Source organism: Lucilia sericata, unplaced genomic scaffold, assembly GCF_015586225.1.
Source record: "Lucilia sericata isolate MDLA Ls3-8-SP2 unplaced genomic scaffold, ASM1558622v1 Contig001767F_arrow, whole genome shotgun sequence".
In the NCBI taxonomy this organism is placed as follows: Eukaryota; Metazoa; Arthropoda; class Insecta; order Diptera; family Calliphoridae; genus Lucilia; species Lucilia sericata.
The window spans coordinates 14,550-27,500 of record NW_023995667.1 but is presented as its reverse complement, the minus strand read 5'-3'; the positions used below and the strand labels follow the sequence as shown (position 1 = coordinate 27,500).

The window sequence follows — 12,951 nt, the reverse complement described above, 5'->3', positions numbered from 1 at the left end:
ATTTTGAAATAGTAAATTGTACTGATGTTATGAAAGAGAAACAAGTAAGAAAGTATAGTCGGCCGTGGCCGACCATATGATACCCTACACCAGTTATGAATATTAAATGTGATTTTTTTTTCATAATATCGCATTTATCTTCAATATTCCCTTGTTCCGATACATTTAAGCAATTTATGGATGAAAAACTAATTTTCTGAAAGAGGCTTTATATGGGGGCTAGGGGCAAATATGGACCAAGCCCGATAAAATTTTGTGAATATATTTATATTTACATAATATTTTATTGTACTGAATTTCATCGCGATATTTGTGTTTATAAGTTAATTTGGGACATTCAAGTAATTTTCTGAAGGGGACTTTGTATGGGAGCTAGGGTCAAATGGGGCCCGATCTTTATGAAATTTGGCAGGGTTATCAAGACTTCTATAAAACTTAGTTATGCCGTATTTTATTGATATATCTGTATATTTAACATAATTATGAGCTCAGAAGCCCTTTTCGGGGGGTTCTGTTCTATGGGGGCTAGGTGAAATAATGGACCGATTTTAACCATTTTTAATAGGCTTCGTCCTTGGGTCAAAAAAAAACGTGCGTGCCAAATTTCATCCAATTATCTTGAAAATTGCGACCTGTAGCTTGCGCACAAGGTTTACATGGACAGCCAGCCAGCCAGCCAGCCAGACGGACGGACGGACATAGCTTAATCGACTCAGAAAACGATTCTAAGCCGATTGGTATACTTTAAGATGGGTCTAGGACGAATATTTTTATATGTTACAAACATCAGCACAAATCCAATATACCCTCCCCACTAAAGTGGTGTAGGGTATAAAAATTGTAACGAACGAAAAAAAAGCATTAACTAAAATATCTACAACATTATACAAGTTTAAAATAATACTTATGTCCATATTTCTAAAGCATTAATATTGTATTTTGTATATCGAGCGACTAATAATCAAAACTCTCTAACTTGGAGGACGAAGAAAATGGTATATTTCGCTAAGTGATCCGATATACGGCAGTATATCTAAGGGTTAGCTTGTTTTCTAAGTATTTTCTCAACAAGAATTCATTTTCATTCAAATCTAAGATAGAAAGTTTTGAATATAATCCCTCCATATTTATATTTTGAGTGAATTTCTTTTTTTTTGTGCATTTCTTTTACTTAATGTATATTTTCTACCCCTCGTCTTATTTTTTCAGGTCACTTCGTGATGTTCTCGTTTACATAGGCTAGCAGAAAAAAAAAATTGGAAAAAAAAACAACAAGGAAAGAAATATTTATAAAAGAAATCATACCAGAACAATTGCTTCCCCCGAAAAAAAGAAAACTTAACTCGAAATAAAAAAACAACACACAGCAAATAAATTCTATATGAAATTACCGTAAAGAAAGTAGAAGAAAAAGCCTTGAGGCTTAGAAAATAAAAGAAAAATTCAACAAACATCTAGTGAAACAAACAAAAAGGAAAAAAAATCGTAAAAAAAACAACAAAGAAAATTTAAAACATTTTTTTTTTTTAGAAGAACAGCCAAATAAAACCAAAAAAAAAAATATTTTTTAGGCCTAAAAAAATACTTTAAATAAGAGAAAAAGGTAAAGCTTTAAAAGAAACAAGACAGCAACAAAAACTACAAACAACAACAAAAATAACGAAATATGTCTTCGCCAGCAACACAGCATCCACCAACAACACAGCAGCAGCAACAACAAAAATCAGCAGCAGCAGCAGCTACCAACAATAATATACATGAGAAACCTACAGCTGTAAATGCCACAACTAAAGGATCAACACAATCCACAACACAGGCCGCCACAGCTGCTGGTGGCGGCGGTGGTGGTGGCGGTGGTTCTGCTTCAAATAGTCTTAACAATAGTCCCACTAAAAAGCCACCATTAAATACTAAAGATCGTGTCATCGATAGTGTACCCTTTCCGCCCAGTCGCAAACTCAACTTGGCCGATGTATTCGATGCTCGCACGGGTAAACCAAATCACGATGTACTTAAGCAGCATTTTATATTGGAGGGTCGCATCGAAGAGGAGGCCGCCCTCAAGATTATACGTGATGGTGCTGCCTTGCTGAGGCAAGAGAAGACCATGATTGATATTGAAGCACCTGTAACAGTGTGCGGTGATATACACGGACAATTCTATGATCTCATGAAATTGTTCGAAATCGGTGGCTCACCGGCCACCACAAAATATTTATTCTTGGGTGATTATGTAGATCGAGGCTATTTTAGTATTGAGTGTGTCTTGTACTTGTGGTCGCTGAAGATCACTTATCCCACGACCTTGTTCTTGCTGCGTGGCAATCATGAGTGTCGTCATTTAACTGAATACTTTACTTTTAAGCAGGAATGCAAAATAAAATACTCGGAACGAGTGTATGATGCGTGTATGGAGGCATTTGATTGTTTGCCGCTGGCGGCTTTAATGAACCAACAGTTCCTTTGTGTCCACGGCGGCCTATCGCCCGAGATACACGAACTGGAGGATATACGCCGTTTGGATCGTTTCAAAGAACCTCCCGCCTTTGGGCCCATGTGTGATCTGTTGTGGTCCGATCCCTTGGAGGACTTTGGCAATGAAAAGAACTCAGATTTCTATACGCACAATTCGGTGAGAGGCTGTTCGTATTTCTACAGTTATGCAGCCTGCTGCGATTTTCTGCAAAACAACAATCTACTCTCGATTATACGAGCTCACGAGGCGCAGGACGCTGGCTATCGTATGTATCGGAAATCACAAACCACCGGCTTTCCGTCGCTCATCACCATATTCTCAGCACCCAACTATTTGGATGTTTATAATAATAAGGCTGCTGTATTAAAATATGAAAACAATGTCATGAATATACGCCAATTTAATTGTTCCCCCCATCCCTATTGGCTTCCCAACTTCATGGATGTCTTCACTTGGTCTTTGCCTTTCGTAGGCGAGAAGGTCACCGAGATGTTGGTGAATGTCTTGAACATTTGCTCTGACGATGAACTAATGACCGAGAGTGAAGAACCCTGCTCTGATGATGAGGCGGCCTTACGCAAAGAAGTCATACGCAATAAAATACGTGCCATTGGTAAAATGGCTCGTGTCTTCTCAGTTTTGCGTGAAGAATCTGAATCTGTACTGCAATTGAAGGGCCTGACACCGACCGGTGCCTTGCCATTGGGAGCTCTATCGGGTGGTAAACAATCATTGAAAAATGCCATGCAAGGCTTTTCGCCCAATCACAAAATCACCTCGTTTGCGGAAGCCAAAGGTTTGGATGCTGTTAATGAGCGTATGCCTCCTCGTCGTGATACAACACCCTCGCCGGCTGAAGAAGGCCAAAAAACCTTGTCCCAGCAAGCAGCTGCTGCTGCCAATGCCAATGCGAATTCAATCAATGGATAATTCTAAGTCAAATGCTAGAAAAAATAAATCATGCAACCAACCAAACAAACAATGCAAAACAAATAATATTGTTGAAACAAGTTTAAAGGTTTTTTCTCTCTTCTTTCTTTGTTAAAAAAATACAAAACAATTATAAAAAATAACACAATTCACATTTATATATTCTTCTACTACAAACAAAAAAAAAAAAAAACAGCAACAATTTTGGTTGAACATATAAAATGGATAATGAAGGTAAATATGCCGCAACTTTATTGTAGAAATGCAGTAGAAATGTACATAAAGAATTTATTATTATTTCATTATTTGTACTATTTGGTAGTTTATATATTATTACCTTCGTGAGAATGGTATGCATAGTTTTATCATTCCTTTTGTAATTTCCATAATTCAATTTAATGATGCTAGAAAGTATATAAAGTATACATACAGTGAATCAATTAAGTAATTTGCCTATGTAAAATTTTATAAATTTTAAGAAAAAACATTACCTGAACAATGATTTTTAGCAAAATAAAGCAATTTGTTTGTTGTATTTTTTAAAAAAAATATATTATATTTTAATTTTCTACCATAAAAAGTAAAATCGTGAAATTAATTAACGAGATTTTTGATAAAATGTGAACGTATTGTTAATATTTTAGGTCAATAAAGTATTTTGCTTTTTTAGGTTTTTTGTTAATTTTTTTAATATTGCTGCATTATTTTATAAAATTTTATATTTTTACTAGATATACCCAGTGTGCTTCGCTACCCTCATCGTAATGGAATAAAATAAATATTATTGTAAATGTATATATATCTGCAATATCAAAGAGTCCCCTATTTAAATTTATGTTTATATATTCAATATTTTAGAAAACTCAAAAAGTACCAATGAAGTACGAAAAAGTAACAAAAGACCTCTTTTATTTAATTTCATGTTCCTAAGTTCAATATTATAGAAAATTAAAAAAGTACCAGTTGAAGAACGAAAAATTACTAAAGGTCCCCTTTTATAGATTCTCATTAACATGGTTAATTTCATGTTATAAAAAACTCAAAAAGTACCTTTTGAAGAACGAAAAATTACCAAAAAGTCCTCTTTTATATGTTCTCACTTACTCCGGGCTCTACGTACTTAATTTCATGTTTCTAGGTTCAATATTATAGAAAATTCAAAAAGTACCTTTTGAAGAACGAAAAAGTGCCGAAAAGTCCCCTTTTATAGGTTATCACTTAATCTTGGCTGTACTTGTTTAATTTCATGTTTCTAGGTTCAATATTATAGAAAATTCAAAAAGTACCTTTTGAAGAACGAAAAAGTACCAAAAAGTCCCCTCTTATAGATTCTCATTTACTCCAGGCTCTATATGCTTAATTTCATGCTTCTAGGATCAATATTATAGAAAATTCAAAAAGTACCTTTTGAAGAACGAAAAAGTACCAAAAAGTCCCCTTTTATAGATTCTCATTTACTCCAGGCTCTACATGCTTAAATTCATGCTTCTAGGATCAATATTATAGAAAATTCAAAAAGTACTTTTTGAAGAACGAAAAAGTACCAAAAAGTCCCCTTTTATAGGTCCTCACTTAATTCGGGCTCTACATGTTTAATTTCATGTTTCTAGGTTCAATATTATAGAAAATTCAAAAAGTACCTTTTGAAGAACGAAAAAGTACCAAAAAGTCCCATTTTATAGATTCTCATTTACTCCGAGCTCTACATGCTTAATTTCATGTTTCTAGGTTTAATTTTAAAGAAAACTCAAAAAAGTACCTGTGTAGAACGAAAAAGTAGCGAAAAGTCCCTTTATTATTAATTTCATGTTTCTATTTCAATATCATAGAAAACTCAAAAAGGACCAGTTGGAGAATGAAAAGTACCAAAAAATATCACTTGATACCGGGGTTCCAAATAACACCCCATTAGGATATTTAGTGTTTCTAAATTTAAAAATTTTATCTAAATTGGATCATTGTGGTTGAATAAAATCAAATTTCCCGTTTTTACCCTTTTGGGACTTTTTTCCTCCCCATTAACGAAATAAAAATTCTATTCCAAAAAGTTGCAACATCGTAGTGGGACCTCGTTTTTATGTATTCATATGTATAAGTTAATAAACCAAAAACAATGTTTTATGAAAAAAGTACCAAAAATAGGTACAATTTTAACCCCTTAAATGTCCGATTATCCAAAAAGTACTAAATTCATATTTTTATTTTTTCGTTAAGTTATGAAGGAGCCAAAAATATTTTTTGAATGTGCACTGGTTTAAAAGATACATGGGGTGCGAAAAAAGTACCAAAATACAGTTTTTACCCGTTTATTCCCTAAAGGGGCCGAATTTTAAAAAAGTACCAGACACCTGTCCGTTTATTTTTTAAATGAACGGCGATAAGCTTTAAACTGTTTTTATATCTTTTCTAGTTTAGGAGATATAAGGCTACCGAATTTACCCGTTTTTACCCTTTTTTACCCCCTAAACATTCGTATTTCCAAAAATCCCGTCTTAGTGGATCTATTTGGCGGGAGACCAACCTCCTGTCCAAATTTCAGCTCTTTAGCTTCAACCGTTTAGGCTGTGCGATGATGAATCAGTCAGTCAGTCAGTCAGTCAGTAACGTTAGAATTTTATATATATAGATTACTCCTATATATAACATTTTTAGATATTTTAGTAGTGGAACGACTAAATTTGGACATTTCTTAACCGATTTATTATCCTATATACCTATAAGAATTTATCAATATTTGATTTAACATGAAATCTATCGTTTCTTTGATTAAATTTCTAAAATAATAAGTAATTTTGAATTGGATACGTAATATATTAGATAATCAATGGATTTGGAACTAGAAAAAATGTTTACTTGGGTATAAATCTATATATTATAACAAAAATAATCTGGGTTTGTGGTCATTTTGTATTGATAAACAAAAACTACATTACGGAAACCCCATCTATATGGGGAGTACTGTGTAAATTTTATTTAGAATTGTAGAATATTGATTCTTATTCAATAAATCTAACACTAAGTACCATCCTAGCCACTCTAAGTATGGGGATATCACCATATACCACTATAGAACTATTACATGATAAAATCTTGATTTTCAACCTCATATTTTAATTGCTTCATTTTATGAATAAGATACAGTAGGCGTATTTGGATCTGGATAGTTATTCTTGATTTCGGTTCTAAATATAAATAAGTGTTTGTATTAGCTGAAAAATAATGCTTTTGTTGACCTTAGGTGATGATAACCACCTCTATTTTAAAATATCTAAATTAAGTATTTTTCCTGTACTACACAACAGTTCACTTTACATTGGTTCCAAGCAACCTAAGGTCTGTTTAGAAGTCTAAATTTAAACATAGTGTTCCTCCTAGTTCGTATATGGATTTTGGAGAAGATAAATCAGGAGTCTAATGGTTTTCCTTGGATACAAGTCGCCTCCCTTTGGCAGTTAAAGATTTTGAAAGACCACTCAGTGCGTTTTTTCTAATAATTCTTTGGATCATTTCATCAATTACTATATTTTATATTTTTTAATGTTATTGATTAAACATCTCATAATTATATTTCACTGATTTACACTTGTTCTAGAAATCTAACCTAATTTTTTATATTGAAATTGCCTCATTATTTTCCTTTAAACATTTTTAAGGCAAATAACATCACAGTTGCACACAATGAGGATATGATTTTTTGCAAATTGCAATTGAAAAATACTTAACACGCGTCCTTTTAACAATAAAATAATAAATTCCAAAAAGTAATTAAAAAATAATTTGAAAACCCCAACGAAATTAACTCGAATTCTAAAAATGCAAAATACTTTATTGACCTGCAAATTCTGATGAAAAATAATAAAATGCAACAACAAATGCACCAAAATTTGTATTTTAATTTTTTTTCTTGATTTTCCCATTTTACACAATCTCTATTTTTAATTGGAAAACATAAATTTACTTTTTAAATGTTTTTTCGAATTTTATTTATGAACAAAAAACAAAATTCGCCAAAAAAAAGGTAGGCAAAAAACTTAGTTGATTCACTGTACATACATTATATTTTGATATTCTCAATGTTCGTATCCTAAATATTGGAGATATGAGTATAATTCCGACGAAAATCAGGATTTTTTTCTCTTATTTTAATATATTTTTAAGTAAAACTGAACTAGAACTAAACTAGAACTGAATTAAAAATGAACTTGAACTCAATTAGAACTAAACTAGAACTGAACTAGATCTGAATAAGGACTGCAATAGATCTGTACTAGAACCGCACATACTAAGCTATAGTCCAGACTATAGATTGGACTATTGTCCAGACTATAGACTGGTCTTTAATCCAGTATAGAATCTTTGTTTAAAGATACAAAAAAATTATAAAAATATATTATTATGAAGGGAATAAAAGATTCGTCGCAGCCGAGTATAACACTGTTATTTGCTTTTTATTTAATATACAATAGAATAGCTTTTAAATCATACAGTTATGGCAATTTAATTAGTACGTACTGCAATCATATTTGTACTACTGCTGTTTTGTTTGTTTTCATATACATATTTTGTTCTTTAGTCTTGGGGGCGCCCGTTGAAAATGTCAAATGTCAATAGACTTGATATACTTTTATAATTATACATAGTCAGTCATAGTTATACATACATATGAATAGTACATATTTAAGCTGGCACATTTAAACATACAAATATTGTCTATTCCATAAGTATAGCAATCTTTCTAATCATTTGTTTTCATCATAATATTATAGTGATTAATGAGAGGTTTTCTTAGCTTTTTTGTCTATTTGTTTACGTTATGTTTATATGGTCACTTATACTAATTTGTTTTTAATAATTAAACAGCTTTTCGATTTAATGTGTGGCTAAACAAAAGTTTAATTTTCATATATTGACGTTTTGTATTTAGGTTTTAATTATTATTTACATACAATTCTAATCGTAGAACCACTTGCTAATGGAGTTATATTTTTAAGCAAAGAAACAAAAGGGTTTATTAGAACAAAAATGAACAGAAATTGACTTAATTACATTATAATTAAAAAATAAGACCAGAAACTAAAGTTTTTTTTTTTAATTTTTAGAAATTTTTCTATAATTTGGTCTTCTGCTGTATTAAAGGCTTATATTCTGTTTTTTTTTTAATTCATATTAGTTTTTTTATAATGAACATAAAAAATGAACTTTTTGTTTGAAACTTTTAAAAAGGCTCTTTTGTTTTTGTAAATCTCAAATGTATTAAATTTATATTTCGTTAGATTATGTACAATTCAAAAAGGCAGCAACTGAACTAAAACTGAACTAGAACTGAACTACAACTGAACTACAACTGAACTAGAACTGAACTAGAACTGAACTAGAACTGAACTAGAACTGAACTAGAACTGAACTAGAACTGAACTAGAACTGAACTACAACTGAACTACAACTGAACTACAACTGAACTAGAACTGAACTAGAACTGAACTAGAACTGAACTAGAACTGAACTAGAACTGAACTAGAACTGAACTAGAACTGAACTAGAACTGAACTAGAACTGAACTAGAACTGAACTAGAACTGAACTAGAACTGAACTAGAACTGAACTAGAACTGAACTAGAACTGAACTAGAACTGAACTAGAACTGAACTAGAACTGAACTAGAACTGAACTAGAACTGAACTAGAACTGAACTAGAACTGAACTAGAACTGAACTAGAACTGAACTAGAACTGAACTAGAACTGAACTAGAACTGAACTAGAACTGAACTAGAACTGAACTAGAACTGAACTAGAACTGAACTAGAACTGAACTAGAACTGAACTAGAACTGAACTAGAACTGAACTAGAACTGAACTAGAACTGAACTAGAACTGAACTAGAACTGAACTAGAACTGAACTAGAACTGAACTAGAACTGAACTAGAACTGAACTAGAACTGAACTAGAACTGAACTAGAACTGAACTAGAACTGACTAGAACTGAACTAGAACTGACTAGAACTGAACTAGAACTGAACTAGAACTGAACTAGAACTGAACTAGAACTGAACTAGAACTGAACTAGAACTGAACTAGAACTGAACTAGAACTGAACTAGAACTGAACTAGAACTGAACTAGAACTGAACTAGAACTAGAACTGAACTAGAACTGAACTAGAACTGAACTAGAACTAACTGAACTAGAACTGAACTGGAACTGAACTAGAACTGAACTAGAACTGAACTAGAAACTGAACTAGAACTGAACTAGAACTGAACTAGAACTGAACTGAACTGAACTGAAATAGAACTGAACTAGAACTGAACTAGAACTGAACTGAACTGAAATAGAACTGAACTAGAACTGAACTAGAATTGAACTAGAACTGAACTAGAATTGAACTAGAACTGAACTAGAACTGAACTAGATCTGAACTAGAACTGAACTAGAACTGAACTAGAACTGAACTAGAACTGAACTAGAACTGAACTAGAACTGAACTAGAACTGAACTAGAACTGAACTAGAACTGAACTAGAACTGAACTAGAACTGAACTAGAACTGAACTAGAACTGAACTAGAACTGAACTAGAACTGAACTAGAACTGAACTAGAACTGAACTAGAACTGAACTAGAACTGAACTAGAACTGAACTAGAACTGAACTAGAACTGAACTAGAACTGAACTAGAACTGAACTAGAACTGAACTAGAACTGAACTAGAACTGAACTAGAACTGAACTAGAACTGAACTAGAACTGAACTAGAACTGAACTAGAACTGAACTAGAACTGAACTAGAATTGAACTAGAACTGAACTAGAATTGAACTAGAACTGAACTAGAACTGAACTAGAACTGAACTAGAACTGAACTAGAATTGAACTAGAACTGAACTGAACTAGAACTGAACTAGAACTGAACTAGAACTGAACTAGACACTGAACTAGAACTGACTTGAGAACTGAACTAGAACCTGAACTAGACCTGAACTATTGACTAGAACTGAACTAGAACTGAACTAGACTTGAACTACTATAACTGAACTAAGAAACTTGAACTAGAACTGAACTGAACATGAACTGAACTAGAAAACTTGAACTGAACTGAACTAGAATGACCTAGAACTGACTAGAACTGAACTACTGACTAAACTGAACTAGAACTGACTAGAACTGAACTAGAACTGAACTAGAAACTGAAACTCGAATTGAACTAGATGAACTGCACGTAGACGGAACTAGAACTGAACTGAACTGAACAGAAGGAACTAGAACATGAACTAGGAACTGAACTAGAACTGAACTAGAAGCGAACTAGAACTTGAACTAGAACTGAACTAGAACTGAACTAGAACTGAACTAGAACTGACGAACTAGAACGGAACTAGAACTGAACTATATGACTAGAACTGAACTAGAACTGAACTAGAACTGAACTAGAATGAACTAGAATGAACTAGAACTGAACTAGAACTGAACTATGAACTGAACTACTGAACTGAAACTAGAAACTGAACTAGAACTGAACTAGAACTGAACTAGAACTGAACTAGAACTGAACTAGAACTGAACTAGAACTGAACTAGAACTGAACTAGAACTGAACTAGAACTGAACTAGAACTGAACTAGAACTGAACTAGAACTGAACTAGAACTGAACTAGAACTGAACTAGAACTGAACTTGAACTGAACTAGAACTGAACTAGAACTGAACTAGAACTAAACTAGAACTGAACTAAAACTAGTACTGAACTAGTAGTCAGTATGAGGAGTTTCTATGTTTATAACAAAAATTTTAATTGTCCTTACTCACATACATACATTTCTTTTTTTATATTTCCAGGAGTAATTCGAAAAGAAACCAGAAAAAATATTAAAATAAAGTGAACAGCAGCAAAAGAGGAAAACTTAATTTAAGCATATATCAAAAATTTAACAAGAAAATATATAAAAAAACATACTTTTGAAAATTTTTGAAATTTTAAATAAATCATAATGAAAAGAATAATTAAAAATCTACAACATTAATGAAGTTATAACAAGTTAGCCAAGATAAGAAATGAAGAAAACAAATTAATATAAATTCAAAAAGAATATTAAACAGAAAAACTAAGAAAAGTAAACAAATAATAAAAAAATAAATTATATAAAATATACAACATATTTCTTAAAATCTCTCACCCTAAATCTAAACTAACTAACTCTCTCTCTAACTATCTTTCTCACACTCTCTCTCTCTGTCTACTATAAAACTTTTTTAGATAGCTTTAACTAATCTTTAAACCAGAAAGAAAAAAAAAAACTAAAAAAAGAAACTTTTCTTACTACATATTTTATATTGTATACCTAAAAATTTTTTTTAATGAAAAATAAAAAAACCTTAAAAAAACATTATTGGTTATTTTTTATATTTATATGTAAAACTAGATAAAAAAAAAAGAAAAACTTTAAAAACATGTTACCCATTCCATCAATCATATTTTCGTTGTTTTTTTGTTAATTTCATCAAGTGGTAAATTGTTTCCTTTCTAAAAAAAAAAAAAAAACAATCAAACAAACAAACACCTACAGTTACTTAAATACTAAATTAAAAAGTACTCCTCCTTCAAATAAATTTCAAAACTCTACTTTTTTAATACTACAACACACATACTTAGTGATCATAGTCATATGTGGTCTTTATATACGTGCCATCTTTTTTAAACTTTAAAACAATTGTTAGTCATTTTTATTTAAAAGAAAAAAGAATTTAAACATGTTAAGCTCTAAATAAAATGAAAACTTTTAATAAAAAAACTATAATAACATAAAAACAACATACAACAAAAGAAAAAAAAAAACAAATTTAAATTTTAAGCTTAAGGTTAAATATTAAAATGAATGAAAAACAAATCATGTTAAAAATTAAAATTATATAATTATTTGGCCTTCTTCTTCCTTTTCTATATCCTCTTTAAAGAATCTCTAAATTATTCTAATTATTATTAAAATTTGTTTTATATTTCCTTTTAAATTTTTTTAAAGGTTTAATTTTCTTTTAGTTAATTTTTAAATTTTATTAAAATACTTAAACAAAAAAAGATTGTATCATATGTATACTTAATTACTTTTATTATTATTGTTTTTTTATATAAATTATTGGGTTATTTTGTTGAATTTATTTTTTGCTCCTACTATTTTAATTTATATATTTTATTATTAATATATTATATTTTTTTTAATTTTTAAGAATTTTATTAATAAAGTTGATTTAATTTAAAAAAAAAGTAATTTTATCAAAAAAGTGGTTTTTATTTTTTGATTTTGTTTAAAGTTAGTGAAAACATATTTTGGGAATGTTTAAAACAATTTTAAAAGATTCGATAAAGATTATATATTTTGTGTATAAACAATCGTTTCTTTCAAGAGTTTTGTTTTAGAAAAGTTTTTTTTACGAGAGCTTTTCCATGGTTAAAGTTCTTTAGAAAAGTTTTTCTACAACAAAATTTAAATGCAAAAGCTTTTTTTGAAAACCTTTTTGCTTTGAAAAGTTTCTTACGAGAGCTTTTCCATAGAAAAA

At 30.7% G+C, this 12,951-nt stretch overlaps 1 protein-coding gene across 4 annotated transcripts in view; it reads left to right on the top strand.

Moving 5' to 3' along the window:
- The window catches only part of LOC119612617 (serine/threonine-protein phosphatase 2B catalytic subunit 3), a 29,902-nt gene extending 17,930 nt beyond the window's left edge, over window positions 1–11,972 (top strand). For all 4 annotated transcript variants that reach the window (XM_037968427.1, XM_037968428.1, XM_037968430.1 and 1 more), the window contains exons 2-3: window positions 1,210–3,640; window positions 11,236–11,972. In XM_037968427.1, coding sequence (XP_037824355.1) covers window positions 1,667–3,406 — 1,740 coding nt within the window. In that variant the 5' untranslated portion in view covers window positions 1,210–1,666 and the 3' untranslated portion in view covers window positions 3,407–3,640; window positions 11,236–11,972. The remainder of the gene's footprint in view (window positions 1–1,209; window positions 3,641–11,235) is intronic.
- Window positions 11,973–12,951: the final 979 nt, after the last annotated feature.